This window comes from Bombina bombina, chromosome 3 (assembly GCF_027579735.1).
Source record: "Bombina bombina isolate aBomBom1 chromosome 3, aBomBom1.pri, whole genome shotgun sequence".
NCBI classification, from domain to species: Eukaryota; Metazoa; Chordata; class Amphibia; order Anura; family Bombinatoridae; genus Bombina; species Bombina bombina.
The window spans coordinates 274221332-274237755 of record NC_069501.1 but is presented as its reverse complement, the minus strand read 5'-3'; the positions used below and the strand labels follow the sequence as shown (position 1 = coordinate 274237755).

General features: G+C 43.4%; 1 protein-coding gene across 1 annotated transcript in view; it reads left to right on the top strand.

The window, feature by feature from the left end:
* Nucleotides 1–5835, top strand: part of KIAA0753 (KIAA0753 ortholog) — a 150631-nt gene extending 144796 nt beyond the window's left edge. Inside the window, exon 14 of the mRNA XM_053705247.1 lies at nt 5240–5835. Within this exon, the coding sequence (XP_053561222.1) occupies nt 5240–5378 (139 nt within the window). The 3' untranslated portion in view covers nt 5379–5835. The remainder of the gene's footprint in view (nt 1–5239) is intronic.
* Nucleotides 5836–16424: the final 10589 nt, after the last annotated feature.

The window sequence follows — 16424 nt, the reverse complement described above, 5'->3', positions numbered from 1 at the left end:
GGAACCCCCTCTTAGAATGTGTCTCACTTGTACTGATATGTCTATAAATTGCAAACAGCATATTTTGACTTATAAAAGTTTGGAATTAGATGATTCTCAGACAGAAGGAAATCAGGTTTTGCCATCTAGTTCTCCCCAAGTGTCACAACCAGTAACGCCCTCACAAGCGACGCTAAGTACTTCTATTGCGTCTAATTCTTTCACCTTGCAAGATATGGCTTCAGTTATGAATACTACCCTCACAGAGGTTTTATCTAAACTGCCAGGGTTGCAAGGGAAGCGCAGTAGCTCTGGGTTAAGAACAAATGCTGAGCCTTCTGACGCTTTAGTAGCCGTATCTGATATTCCCTCACAATGTTCTGAGGTAGGGATGAGGGATTTGCTGTCTGAGGGAGAGATTTCTGATTCAGGACAGATGTTCTTTCAGACAGATTCAGATATGACGGCATTTAAATTTAAGCTAGAGCACCTCCGCTTATTGCTCAGGGAGGTTTTAGCTACTCTGGATGATTGTGACCCTATTGTATTTCCATAGAAATTGTGTAAAATGGACACATATTTAGAGGTTCCTGTTTACACTGATGTGTTTCCGGTCCCTAAGAAGATTTCGGACATTGTTACTAAGGAGTGGGATAAACCAGGTATTCTGTTCTCTCCCCCTCCTGTTTTTAAGAAAATGTTCCCCATTTCTGACACCATAAAGGACTCATGGCAGACGGTCCCTAAGGTGGAGGGAGCTATTTCTACCCTGGCTAAGCGTACAACTATACCTATTGAAGACAGTTGTGCTTTCATTGATCCTATGGATAAAAAATTAGAGGGTCTCCTAAAGAAAATTTTTGTTCATCAAGGTTTTCTTCTTCAACCTATAGCATGCATTGTTCCTGTAACCACTGCAGCTGCCCTTTGGTTTGAGGCTCTAGAAGTGGCTCTTCAGATGGAGACCCCACTAGATGATATTTTGGACAGAATTAAGGCTCTTAAATTGGCTAATTCTTTTATTACAGACGCCGCTTTTAATCTTGCTAAATTAACGGCTAAGAATTCAGGTTTTGCCATTTTAGCGCGTAGAGCGTTATGGCTTAAGTCCTGGTCAGCTGATGTGTCATCTAAATCTAAGCTTTTGTCCATCCCTTTCAAAGGTAAGACCCTGGCCTGCATTGAAAGAGATCATTTCAGACATTACTGGAGGGAAGGGTCATACCCTCCTCAGGATAAGTCAAATAAGACAAGGACCAAACAAAATAATTTTCGTTCCTTTTGAAACTTCAAGAGTAGTCCCTCTACCTCTTCCCCTGCTGTAAAGCAAGAGGGGAACGTTACTCAATCCAAGCCAACCTGGAGACCTAATCAGGCTTGGAACAAGGGTAAACAGGCCAAAAAGCCTGCTGCTGCCACTAAGTCAGCATGAAGGGGTAGCCCCCGATCTGGGACCGGATCTAGTAGGGGCAGACTCTCTCTCTTTGCTCAGGCCTGGGCAAGAGACGTTCAGGATTCCTGGGCAGTAGAAATTGTAACCCAGGGATACCTTCTAGATTTCAAGGATTCCCCTCCAAGGGGGAGGTTCCATCTTTCTCAATTGTCTGTAAACCCGACAAAAAGAGAGGCGTCCTTACGCTGTGTAGAAGACCTTTTTACCATGGGAGTGATCTGCCCAGTTCCAAAAGCAGAACAGCGGCAGGGGTTCTACTCCAATCTGTTTATAGTTTCCAAAAAGGAGGGAACCTTCAGACCAATTCTGGATCTCAAGATCCTAAACCAATTCCTAAGAGTTCCATCTTTCAAGATGGAGACCATTTGGACTATCTTACCATTGATCCAGGAGGGTCAATATATGACCACCGTGGACTTAAAGGATGCGTATCTGCACATTCCTATCCACAAAGATCATCACCAGTTCCTCAGGTTCGCCTTTCTGGACAAGCATTATCAGTTTGTGGCTCTTCACGAAGGTGCTAGGGTCCCTTCTGGCCGTTCTAAGGCCACGGGGCATAGCAGTGGCGCCTTATCTAGACGACATTCTAATTCAAGCGTCGTCCTTCCAACTAGCCAAGTCTCACACGGACTTAGTGTTGGCCTTTCTAAGGTCTCACGGGTGGAAAGTGAACGTAAAAAAGAGTTCTCTTTCCCCCCTCACAAGAGTTTCATTTCTAGGGACTCTGATAGACTCGGTGGACCTGCCGAGCTCTTCATTCCATTCCTCGGCCATCAGTGGCTCAGTGTATGGAGGTAATCGGACAAATGGTAGCGGCAATGGACATAGTTCCGTTTGCTTGCTTGCATCTCAGACCACTGCAACTATGCCTGCTCAATTAGTGGAATGGGGATTATGTGGATTTATCTCCTCAGATAAATCTGGATCAAGAGACCAGAGACTCTCTTCTTTGGTGGTTGTCACAGGATCATCTGTCCCAGGGAATGTGTTTCCGCAGGCCAGAATGGGTTATAGTGACGACAGACGCCAGTCTTCTGGGCTGGGGTGCAGTCTGGAATTCCCTGAAAGCTCAGGGTTTGTGGACTCAGGAGGAGGCCCTCCTACCGATAAATATTCTGGAATTAAGAGCGATATTCAATGCTCTCCAGGCATGGCCTCAGCTTGTTTCGGCCAGATTCATCAGGTTTCAGTCGGACAACATCACGACTGTGGCTTATATCAATCATCAGGGCGGAACAAAGAGTTCCTTAGCGATGATAGAGGTCTCAAGGATAATCCAATGGGCAGAGACTCACTCTTGCCATCTGTCAGCGATCTATATCCCAGGTGTAGAGAACTGGGAGGCAGATTTTCTAAGTCGTCAGACTTTTCATCCGGGGGAGTGGGAACTCCACCCGGAGGTGTTTGCTCAGCTGGTTCGGCTATGGGGCACACCAGAGTTGGATCTGATGGCGTCTCGTCAGAACGCCAAACTTCCTCGTTACGGCTCCAGGTCAAGGGATCCTCAGGCTGTACTGATAGATACCCTGGTCGTTCAACCTGGCTTATGTGTTTCCACCTTTCCCTCTCCTTCCACGTCTGATTGCCAGAATCAAACAGGAGAGAGCATCTGTGATTTTGATAGCGCCTGCGTGGCCACACAGGACTTGGTATGCAGTCCTGGTGGACATGTCATCCTTTCTACCATGGTCTCTGCCATTGAGACAGGACCTTCTGATTCAAGGTCCATTCAAGCATCCAAATCTAATTTCTCTGCAACTGACTGCTTGGAGATTAAACGCTTGATTCTATCAAAGCGGGGTTTCTCTGAGTCAGTCATAAATACCTTGATTCAGGCTTGAAAGCCTGTTACCAGGAAAATTTATCATAAGATATGGCGTAAATATCTTTTTTGGTGCGAATCCAAAGGCTTCTCCTGGAGTAAAATCAGGATTCCTAGGATTTTGTCTTTTCTCCAAGAGGGATTGGAGAAAGGATTATCAGCTAGATCCCTAAAGGGACAGATATCTGCTCTGTCTATTTTGTTGCACAAGCGTCTGGCAGATGTTCCAGATGTTCAGGGTTTTTGTCAGGCTTTAGTTAGAATTAAGCCTGTGTTTAAACCTATTGCTCCGCCATGAAGTCTAAATTTAGTTCTTTTATCTTGGAAAGTTTTTTTCCTAGTTGCTATCTCTTCAGTTCGAAGAGTTTCTAAACTATCTGCATTACAATGTGACTCTCCTTATCTTGTGTTCCATGCTGAATAGGTGGTTTTGCGTACCAAGCCTGGGTTCCTACCTAAGGTTGTTACTAACAGGAATATCAATCAAGAAATTGTTGTTCCTTCTCTGTGTCCTAATCCTTCTTGTAAGAAGGAACGTCTGTTGCACAACTTGGACGTGGTTCCTGCTTTGAAATTTTATTTGCAGGCAACCAAAGATTTTCGTCAAACATCTTCTTTGTTTGTTGTCTATTCTTGAAAGCGTAGGGGTCAAAAGGCTACGGCGACTTCTCTTTCCTTTTGGCTGAAAAGCATCATCCGTTTGGCTTATGAGACTGCTGGACAGCAGCCTCCGGAAAGGATTACAGCTCATTCTACTAGAGCGGTAGCTTCCACATGGACTTTTAAAAATGATGCTTCTGTTGAACAGATTTGTAAGGCTGCGACTTGGTCGTCGCTTCATACTTTTTCAAAATTTTATAAATTTGATACTTTTGCTTCTTCGGAGGCTATTTTTGGGAGAAAGGTTTTGCAAGCAGTGGTGCCTTCCGTTTAGGTTCCTGTCTTGTCCCTCCCTTCATCCGTGTCCTAAAGCTTTGGTATTGGTATCCCACAAGTTAGGATGAATCCGTGGACTCGGTAGATCATGCAAAAGAAAACAAAATTTATGCTTACCTGATAAATTTCTTTCTTTTGCGATGTACCGAGTCCACGGCCTGCCCTGTCTATTCAAGACAGATAGTATTTTTTATGTACATTTCAGTCACCTCTGCACCTTATAGTTTCTCCTTTTCTTCCTTGGCCTTCGGTCGAATGACTGGGGGGGTGGAGTTAAGGGGGATGGACTCGGTACATCGCAAAAGAAAGAAATTTATCAGGTAAGCATAAATTTTGTTTTTACTAGTTTAAGATGTAGACTGTTTGTGGGATTCAGGAGGAGCTTTGAAGGGATTAGGTTTTGCAGAGTGATATGAAAATCACACAGCATCATGAGTATTTCCGCACCTTCTCCCCAAGTGTGGTCGCCTTCTTGGAAGCCTGTACTTTCTGGAGGTGGTGAGGGATATTTCTGTTTTCATTTTTGGAAACTGGTCTTTGCAGCTGGCGGTTTTCTTATTTTGACCTGCTATTAGAGTGGCCCATGTGGCAGTCTGGTCATGCTTTATTTGTGAGGCTGCATTGAGATGTTCTGCATAAATGCTAAGATATTTATTGTCTTGTGTGTCATGCAATTCCATCAAAGTGAATGTCTTGCTGTCCTGGAAAGAATAGAAATCATTGTTTTCAGTTCCGCTATCATAAACCTATTTTTCATTCCCCAAAAAGAGACCTTTTCTGTCTATTCTGGATTTCAAAACACTGAACAGATTTCTGAAGCTTCCTAAATTCAAAATGAAAACTATGTGCTATATTGTTTCTTTAGTGCAAGAGGGACAGTTTATATCTACAGTAGATGTCTATTGTTAGTGGTCTGATTATGCTAGTACCGTCTACTGTACAACAGAACAGAAATAGATTGGAAATTGACTGCAATAACATACTAATATTCTGTCTGATCCCTAGGAATGGTACTAGAGTGACTCATATTTTGTTTTGCCCTGCAGCCTGGCAGAGGAGATCATGGAAGAAACCCTGGAGGACGTGGCGATGGAGCTTCAAGAGGCGTGTGAGAGTTATGCTGAAGCAATATTTACTTCAGAGTTCCTAGAACCTAATGAAACAAACTCCAACATTAACAACTAATACTCCTGCATTTAAAGTTGCATGATTCAATTAATACCAGGACTTTGTTTGTTTTCTCTCCCCCTAAACTGGTTCAGCTATATAAAAGTGTATTTTTTACTGCATTTTATGATCGACTGCAGCAAATGACTCATTACATTAATTTTGATTAATTTTCTTTGTACATAATTGTTAGTATTTATTTTTAATAGTCATAATTGATTTACAGCTTGCTCATAGTGTGATGCAGAGTAATTCATTCACACTGCTTGATGTATGACAGGTGGTTACATTTTAAATAATTACATCTCATATTCAAGGAACCGTTACTGTTAACGGCCATCGACTGACTGAAGGCCCAGAATGGCAAAAATATAGAAGGGACATTTAAGTTATTTTTTAAAATGTATGTATCCAGAATGAATCACTGCATTGCAAAAGCTCTTCATGCAAATGATTAAAAAAATATTTTCTCAGCCCTCTTTAATATAAACTACATTGTTCCTTTAATTTGTAACCCTTATAGGTATTTCTTCTGGTAACTGATAAACATCCTATATAATAAAAGGCCAAGTGTGTTTGTCCGAAGCTGTCATGTTCAGTAGAAACTGCGCGCGAGGACAAACACACCTGGCCTTCCAACTGACCTCCAGTCGTGTGGTGGAGTGGGCGTGGTCGGGCGGGTGCGACATGGGCGTAGTCAGCGAGTGTGACATGGGCGTGGCCGGATGCCGAGAGACAGGGAGCAGAAGAGGGTAGATAGAGCAGAAGAGGGGGGATAGGGAGAGAGAGAGACAGCAAAAGAGAGAGGGGGAGAGAGGCGGTAAAAGAGAGAGGGGGAGAGAGACGGCAAAAGAGAGGGGGGGGAGAGAGACGGCAAAAGAGAGGGGGGGAGAGAGCGCAAAAGAGAGGGGGGGAGAGAGCGCAAAAGAGAGGGGGGGAGAGAGCGCAAAAGAGAGGGGGGGGAGAGAGCGCAAAAGAGAGGGGGGGGAGAGAGCGCAAAAGAGAGGGGGGGGGAGAGAGCGCAAAAGAGGGGGGGAGAGAGCGCAAAAGAGAGGGGGAGAGAGCGCAAAAGAGAGGGGGGGAGAGAGCACAAAAGAGAGGGAGGAGAGCGCAAAAGAGGAGAGAGAGAGAGCAAACAAGAGGGGGGAAGAGAGAGAGCAAAAGAGAGACAGCAAAAGAGGGGGGAGAGAGAGAGCAAAAGAGAGGGGGGAGAGAGAGAGCAAAAGAGAGGGGGTGAGAGAGAGAGAGCAAAAGAGAGGGGAGAGAGAGAGAGCAAAAGAGAGGGGGAGAGAGAGCAAAAGAGAGGAGGGAGAGAGAGAGCAAGGGGTGGGACCGCTGTACTGCAAAAAATGGCCTGTGTACACAGGGTTTAGGACTAGTTATTATATATTAAGAATTCTTCACAACCTTCTACAGTTCTGTACTTTAACACCTGCACTCTACATGTTGTTTTTGGTTGATTTATGTTTTTTCTTCAAAGTTAAAGGGACATGAAACCCAAAATTTTTATTTCATGAATCAGATAGAGAATACAATTTTAAACAACTTTCTAATTTACTTCTATTATTTAATTTGCTTCATTCTCTTGTTATCATTTGCTTAAAGGTTTATCTAGGCAAGCTCAGGAGCAGCAGAGAACCTAAGTTCTATCTGTTGATTGGTGGCTGTATTTTTTATATTGATTGTATTTTGCTCACCCATTTGTTCAGTTATAAACCATTAGTGCATTGCTGCTCCTTCAACAAATGATACCAAGAGAATGAAACAGATTAGATAATAAAAGTAAATTAGAAAGTTGTTTAAAATTCTATTGTCTATCTGAATCATGAAAGAACATGTTTGGGTTTTATGTACCTTTTAAGTTTTTAGCAGTAGTTTTTTATGTTGTCCAAGCTTTTTATGAAATGCTGAGTGCATAGATAGTTTTAGTTCTCAACCAATATTGTTCCAATTTAAAAGGATATCAAACAGTGCTCCATTAGTGGAAAAAAAATAATGTTAAATTAAAGAACATAAAAAGAAACAGAACAGTGTGCGGTTAAAACCGCAAATAACATGCTTGTTTTCTTACAAAATGAGCATTTAGAAATTCTCAGTGTAGTTGCTGCCTATTAAAATATAAGGAAGCTGATATGCGGGGCACGTATGTTGCATTCTGTTCTCTTCTGAGCATGGGCAAGAAACTGAATTCTGTGAGCCTCTTGTGCAACAAAACAGAGCCAAAATCTGTCCCCTCAGTGAACTGGCAGAAAGGCCCTTCTCCAGACCCTCCTGGAGAAAGGAAAGAATCCTGGCAGCCTTAACCTTATGCCAGGCTAAACCACGCTCTTCACACCAGAATAAGTAGGCTCTCCACAGCTTATGATAGATGTAACAGGCTTACGAGCCTGAATGAGAGTGTCAATAACCCTCTCAGAGAAAGCTCTCTTGGCTAAGACTAAGCGTTCAATCTCCACGCAGTCAGCCTCAGAGAATGTAGATTTTGATGAACAAAGGGACGCTGTTCCAGCAGATCCCTGCGACAACGTAACTTCCACAGAGGAGATGAGGACATCCCCACCAGGTCCGCGAACCACATCCTTCCACGATGGAGCAATCAATATCACTGATGCCTGCTCCTGCTTGATGTGGGCCACTACACAAGGAAGAAGTGGTAACGGCAGAAAAATGTAAATTAGATTAAACCTCCAAGGCACTGCTAATGCATCTATTAGCTCCTCCTGAGGATCCCTGGACCGGGACCCATATCTGGGTAGCTTGGAATTGAGCCGGGACGCCATGAGATCTATCTCTGGTGTCCCCTACCTGTTGCAAATCTCCGCAAACACCTCGGGATGGAAAGACCATTCCCCCGGATGAAAGGATTGTCTGCTGAGGAAATCCGCTTCCCAGTTTTCCACACCCAGAATGTGCATCGCTGACAGCGTGCATTTGTGGGCCTCCGCCCACTCCAGAATCCGAGATACTTCACTCATTGCTAGGGAGCTCCTTATTCCCCCCTGATGGTTGATGTAAGCCACCGAGGTTATGTTGTCTGATTGGAATCTGATAAACTGGGACAAACCCAGAAGAGGCCAAGCCTTCAGAGCATTGAAGATCGCTCAAAGTTCCAAAATATTGATCGGGAGGAGAGATTCCACAGGCCCTGTGCCTTCCTGGCACCCCAAACAGCTCCCCATCCTGATAGACTTGCGTCTGTAGTCACAATCTCCCAGGATGGTCTCAAGAAGGATGTCCCTTGGGACAGGTGATCTGGTCAGAGCCACCAGGAGAGCAATCCTCTCGACGGGTTGTCCAGAGAAATCTGTTGAGACAGATCTGAATGATCGCCTTTCCACATGCACAGCTGAAGTGGTCTGAGATGGAATCTGGCAAAGGGAATGATGTCCATGCTGGACACCGTAAGACCAATCACCTTCATATACCAAGCCACAGAGGGCCTTTAGGAGGTCTGGAGGGCAAGACAAGCGGAAGTTAGCTTGTGACGTCTCTGGTCTGTAAGGAATATCCTCATAGATATGGAGTCTATTATAGTACTCAGGAATTCCACCCTGGTACTAGAAATAAGAGAACTCTTTTCTAAGTTTATCTTCCACCCATGAGATTGAAGAATAAAAAGAAGAGTTCTTGAATGGACTTCTGCCAGATGACAAGATGGAGCTTGAACCAGAATGTCGTCCAAGTATGGCGCTACTGCTATACTTCTGGTTCTAGCCACTGCAATCAGAGCCCCTAGAACCTTCGTAAAAACTCTTGGAGCAGTAGCTAGACCAAACGGAAGTGCAATAAACTGGAAGTGCTGGTCCAGGAACGCAAACCTTAGGAACTTGAAGTGTTCCTTGTGTATTGGAACGTGAAGGTAAGCATCCTTCAGATCTATAGTGGTCATGAACTGTCCTTCCTGAAATAAGGGAAGGATGGACCTTATCGTCTCCATCTTGAATGTGGGGACAGATAGGAATTTGTTTAAGCACTTTAGTTCCAGAATCTGGAAGAAAGTTCCCTCTTTCTTTGGGACCACAAAAAGGTTTGAATAGTACCCCAGACCTCTTTCTGCAAGAGTTACCGGAATAATGACTCCTAGGGAGGAGAGAACCCTCACGCACCCCAGAAAGGCTTTTCTGGCCTTGAAGACCTGGTTGAGAGGAGTAATCTGCCCCTGGGTGGATGAGATTTGAAACCTATCTTGTATCCCTGAGCGATGACCTCCAGGACCCACAGGTCTTGCACGTCCCTAAACCAAGCTTCTGAAAAGAGCGACAGTCTGTCCCCTACAAAATCCAGAGCCGGATCGGGGGCTGCCCCTTCATGCCGACTTTGTCTGCGCGGGCTTCTTGCTCTGCTTGGATTTATTCCAGGACTGAGTTGGCTTCCAAGTCCCCTTGGATTGCTCTGGCTTTGCGGAGGGCTGCTGACTTTGGATTTATCCGAACGAAAGGAACGAAAGTTAGGACCTTGTCCTTTAGGCTTGTTTTTCTTATCCTGCGCTAAAAAGGCACCTTTGCCTCCAGTAACCGTGGAGATAATCGAGTCCAGGCCTGGACCAAATAGAATCTTTCCCTTAAATGGGAGGGAAAGAAGTCTTGACTTAAAAGTCATGTCCGCAGACCAGGACTTAAGTCAGAGTGCCCTAAGGGTTTGAACAGAAAAACCTGAAGCCTTGGCATTGAGGCGAATAATTTGCATCACAAATAAAGAATTAGCCGCTCTTAAGACCTTAATTCTTTCCTGGATCATGTTGAGGGGACCCTCAACCTCGATCAACTCAGATAAGGATATGCTCCAGCAACCGCAGCAACAGCTGCTGCCGGTTGAAACAAATATCCCGTATGTTGAAACATCTTTCTTAACAGAGTTTTTATCTTCTTATCCATGTGCTCTTTAAACAAGGAACTATCCTCAAGCGGGATAGTACTGCGTTTAGCAAGCGTGGAGATAGCGCCATTCACCTTGGGGATGGTACCCCAACTCCAATTGAGAGTCCGGGACCATTAATTCTTAATAATGTTCGCCATCTTTACGGAAACCGGGAAAGTTTCTGGTACAACCCTGTCCTCGTAGACCTTATCTAATTTAGGAATCAATGGTTTCTCAGGCAACTTGGGCTCTGGGACCTCTAACGTAGCCAAAACTTCCTTCAGCAGAAAGCGTAAATGCTCAATCCTAAATCTAAAGTCTGGTTCCTCCTAGTAGATTACCCCTGGGAAGGATAGCAGGGCGAGGTAAAGCACTAAAGGTCGCAGACACTGCCGTTTGTAACTGCTCAGCAAAGTCTGGAGGTAAAATTGCCCCTTCAGATGAAGGATTAGGAGTGCTACGGAAAGTTGCATGTGTATGAGAGAGTTAGACGGCTTAGTGGTATCAAACATATTAACTTTCTTTGACATGATTACTTTATCAAGGCATGTGGAACATAATTGAGCAGCCGGGTATACCGTGGCCTCCTCACAATATAGACAGGTATTAGAGTAAAGAGGGAGTACTCTCTAAGCACGCATCAGAATCCTCCATAGCTTGCGTAACAAAGCAGACTATTGATTACTAAGAAAAAACAGCACCTTTATACCCCCAATGCTAAACAGAGAAACCGATTCTTCTCCGGTAAACCGCACGGTCAGGAAAGAGGAAAAAAGTGTGACCACACCCGGTCACGTGGTGTGCAATGCAGGACCGCCCCTACTTATACTATTAAAAAAAAAGCGCCAAGCCTTTCAGGCTGCGCATGTCACAAAACGAAAGTGAAAACCCTGTACATTCCAACAGCCTGAGCCTCATCTCACACATGTCGCAGCATAATCAAATAAACTTATGTGATTAATCCCCACTGTTCAATAATTCCCCTCCGGAGATATTAACCCTTGATTCCATACAGATAAAAGAAGCCACACTGTGACCCTGTCTTCTTGCATTATCATATGTATATAAAAAAAATGAAATGATCTTACCGGAATCTATGCCATGGAACAGAAACACAGCCTCTCAAGTTTGACATGCTTGTAGCATCGCTCCTGACATAAACTTGAGTGATGGAAGCAGGCAGTGAAACTCATCAACACTGATTGCTTAGGAGCTGTTAATACGAGTCTGGATGCGTTTGCAGAAAGAGTCTCCCTGCATCTCCAGACTCTATCATTCATCAATGCTCTCACTGAGCAGATACCCTCCATAAGGAACTATTCCGAATCTTCTGACACTTCTCTGCCAACCTCCTGTGATGAAAGGCAAAGAATGACTGGGATATGAGGGAAGAAGGGGCAGTATTTAAGCCTTTGGCTGGGGAGTTTTTGCCTCCTCCTGGTGGCCAGATTCAGTATTTCCCAACAGTAGGGAATGATTCCGTGGACTCTCCTCATATTAAGGAAAGAAGCAGCAACACACTACTGGGAGGTAGCTAAACGCATTGAGTAAGCTCATGACTAGATGTATATAAGGACAGGTATAAAGATCAAGTCACCATTATATATATGTTGTATACGTTACAAAGATGATAGAATAGTGCAGAGATGTAACTAGGGGTCATCACTTTTGAAACTGATATATATTGGACTGTATTAAAAAGCAGTGCGAAAGTCCCTAGCATGGAAACACAGAGGCAAAAGTAACATAGTAAAAATATGTTCCTGACTTGTGCACAGAGAACATGGTTGAAATATTAACCTATTGTCGCACTCCTATTGAATATAAAAATTCCATCATTCTGAAACATCCAAACAGTATGTGCGGAAACACTTTTCCAACTTGAATGTGTCATTTTGTGAATTTGCCTTCTATTATATATTTCCCTATAATATTCAAATTGCTTATTGTACAGCAAAAGCAATTTTGACTTTCTCCTTCTAATAATTATCAGCCTATACTGTGGAATAGAATTCAATACCCATTCAATAGAAAAGTGACTAGAATGGATTACTCTGCTGTGTTTGCATGGGTGTAGATTGAGTATGAAATAAATCTATTTTTGCTAGGTGCTTGAAAAAAAAAAAAAGTCTTATCTACCTCCATAAGGCATTTCAATTCACCTTCCACAGCTGTTAGTTATATCTCTACTATAGGCAGCACATTTTGTGACCTCCAATACATTTTACACAGTTGTGTTTCTTAATTCCATTCCAGTTTAGTATCTTTTTTTCCCCTTACTAATCTATAGCATTAGCATTTTCCCCCACCCATGTAAGTATGTATGTATCCTACTATATTGAGTTGAGACAATGAAAAGCCAACGTTGTTCTTCATATAATTATATCACCATCCACTTTATAAAATAATAAAAAATGGAACAGTTAATCAATTATGTGATTGTCTGCTGTGTGATAAAAGAGTTATACTTGGAAAAATTGTAGGCTTGGCTTTATTTCGTTGTTGATGATGGTCTGTAAAAAATCTTTTGAGAATGAACATTTTATTAAAATCCTCTGCATAATTTGCATTATAGCTGTTAAAATATGAGGTCCAAGATTATAGAAAAAATGTATATTTTGTAAGTTTGAATGTTATATTTATTATTTTAAATAAACTATAATTTATTACATAAATCATGTATAATTGCACTTTGTTTAAATTTCTTGCACGTGATAGATGGCATTTTACATCCAAATAGCTATCAGATTTAAAACAGTGTTGACTTAACTACTTTTCTTTTGTAAGGTGGCGAGTGTCCTCAAGCCATTACTCCTGGTATTCAACTCCTGGCCACTAGGAGGAGACACAGATTCCCAAAGCTCTAAGAGCACTTAATACCTCTCACCAGATGTTTTTGTTAGGACAGAGGAGAAATTGGAGTACTGGGTAGTGACATAATCACTCCCATTGAGAAGTTAGTTGCAAGCCTGCCACAGGTTTCACAGGGACCAGTGCCTTAGTCTCCTCCTGTTGGGTTTTTGATATGTTCCAAACACAGATCCTCTGGTGTTACGTTTACAGCACTGAATGGGATCTCTACTGGAAACAGCTGGTAAGCACAGTGGAGTGGGTTCATGTTAAGTAAGTGAAGATATTTCTTTCCTAAGATATGGTGAGTCCATGGCTTGAGTAATTACTGTTGGAAATATCACTCCTGGCCAGCAGGAGGAGGCAAAGAGCACCACAGTTAAACTGCTAAATATCACTCCTTTACCCACAACCCCCAGTCATTCTCTTTGCCTTCGGTGCATGGAGGAGGTGAAGTCTAGGTGTCTGAAGAAAATTTTTGATTTCATCTACAAGCAAGTTTTTATAGCAGTTTGGAACTTGTAAAGAGGTACTAATTGCATTTTCCTTACAATTGCTGCCCTAATTTAGAAAGTCAGAGTTTGCTACTCTGTTCTTTCTTTTTCAAAGGTCTCTGTGAAGAACTGTGTCTTCTCATACCTTGTAACTGTCTACATGCCGGACAGCGGAGCAGGTAAATGCTTTTTCCTTCTTAATATAAGGAGAGTCCACGGCTTCATTCCTTACTGTTTGAAAATACTGAACCTGGCCACCAGTAGGAGGCAAAGATACCCCAGCCAAAGGCTTAAATACCTCTCCCACTTCCCCCATCCCCCAGTCTTGTTTTCATTTCCTCTTTCCTGACCGAGCTGGCTGTCAGAGAAGACACTTTTTCTCTGTATTGTCTGGGTCTAGGAGTTGCTGAGTGCCCCAGCCATTGGGAGTATAAAGGTGCCGTTTTTGTGAAAAATAAAAATATTGTTTTATTTTCTGTGCCCTACTGACATAAGCTTAAGCTATGGAGGATTCTGATATACTTGAGGGTACGCCCTCTATTCCAAATAGTAATACCTGTTTATATTGTGAAGAGGCCTTGGTATGCCTGCTCTCTCAACTATGTTCCACATGCCTTGACAACGTTATTAGGTCTAAGAAGGTTAACCCTTTTAGTACCACTGAGCCATCCACCTTTGAGGACTCGCCGTCCAGTGAGGTGCATACCCATCAGTCATCTCCCTCTACACATGCAGCTTCCCATGTTTTGTGGTCCCAGGACATACTTGAAAACGAGAGAAATCTCAATGTATCCTTCCTGGTAAAATATTTTATAAATAAATAGCATGCCTGATCCTCCATCTGGAGGGAGCCTTTTACCATCAGATTTGACCGCGCAGTTAAAAACGGCGGTGTCTGAGGCCCTCAGTGCTTTACCTTGCCCTGCTAAACGCAAGCAAAAGGTTAAACATAGCTCTTCTGCCCAGAGGTCATCAAGTAATTTATTGGATTTATCTGTTTTGCCTCAGTTATCTGAGAATGAGTCACATTCTGAGGCTTCAGAGGGTGCACTTTCTGGGTCAGAGTCTGCTACCTCTAAGCTTCCTGCTGCGGAGGAACCAGCCTTTAGATTTAAGATTGAACACTTACGTTTTCTTCTAAAAGAGGTTCTGTCTACAGGTTCCAGAGGCCTAGCTGCCTGATGAACCTTTGATTCCTAAGTTAGACAGAGTTTACAAGGACAGGGTAGTACTGTTAACTTTTCCTGTACCTGTTTAAATGGTGAACATTATTCAAAACAATTGGGATAGAATTGGATCTTTCTTTTTTCCTTTGTCTTCCTTTAGGAAATTATTCCCGGTCCCAGACTCTCAACTGGAGTTGTGGGATTCCGTCCCTAAGGTGGATGGCGCTATCTCCATGCTGGCCAAAGGTACTACTATCCCACTTGAGGATAGCTCGTCGTTCAGAGAGCTGATGGATAAGATGGAAACTTTTCTAACAAAAATGTTTCAACATACGAGATACTTGTTTCAATCATCATCGGCTGTTGCCTCGGTTGCTGGAGCTGCGGCCTACTGGTGCTACTCCTTATCGGAATTGATCAAGGTGTAGTGTCCCCTCGACGTTATCCAGGAAAGAATTAAAGCCTTGAGAATTGCTAATTCTTTCATCTGTGATGCAAACATGCAGATTATGCACCTAAATGCGAAGGTTTCTGGCTTTTCAGTTCAGACCCGTCGGGCGTTCTGGCTGAAGTCCTTATCTGCGGATATGACTTCTAAGTCTATACTTCTTTCCCTTCCTTGTAAGGGAAATATTTTATTTGGTCCATGCCTGGACTCCATTATCTCCATGGTTACAACGGGAAGGGTGCGTTCCTACCATAGGATAAAAAGAACAAGTATAAGGGACAAGGTTCTAATTTTCGTTCCTTTCGTTGTGAGAAATCCCAACAACAACAGTTCTCCACTAAGCCCGAGCAAGCTAAGAGTACTTGAAAGCCGGCTCAATCCTGGTATAAATCCAAGCAGAGCAAGAAGCTTGCCGAGACCAAATCTACATAAAGGGGCGGCCCCAGATCCGGCGCTGGATCGTGTAGGGGGCAGACTGTTGCTCTTTTCAGACGCTTGGTTCAGGGGCGTGCAGGATCCGTGGGTCCTGGAGGTCACAGCTCAGGGATACAAGATAGGCTTCACATCTCATCCACCCAAGGGAAGATTTCTCCTCTCAAGCCTGTCTTCCAAACCAGAAAAGAGGAAACCTTTTTGGGGTGCGTGCAGGATCTGTCCTCCTTAGGGGTTATTATCCCGGTTCCTATCACAGTAAGAGGTTCGGGATTCTATTCAAACCTTTTTGTGGTTTCAAAGGAGGAGGGAACTTTCCTCCCGATTCTGGGCCTAAAGTGCTTAAACAAATTTCTAAATGTCCCCTACTTTAAGGTGGACTATAAGGTCCATCCTTCCTTTAGTTCAGGAAGGACAGTTCATGACCACTATAGATCTGAAGGATGCTTACCTTCACGTTCCAATCCACAAGGATCACTTCCAGTTCCTAAGGTTTGCGTTCCTGGACCAGCACTTCCAGTTTATTGCATTTCCGTTTGGTCTAGCTACTGCTCCAAGAGGGGCTCTTATAGCCATTGCCAGAACCCGGGGTATAGCAGTAGCTCCCTACTTGGACGATATTCTGGTACAAGCATCTTTTTGTCTGGCAGAGGACCATTCGGTATCTCTTCTCTCTCTTCTTCGAACTTATGGATGGAAGATAAACTTAGAAAAGAGTTCTCTTATTCCAAGCACCAGGGTAGAATTCCTGGGTAATGTATATCCATGAGGATATTTCTAACAGACCATAGACGTTGCAAGCTAGCTTCGGCATGTC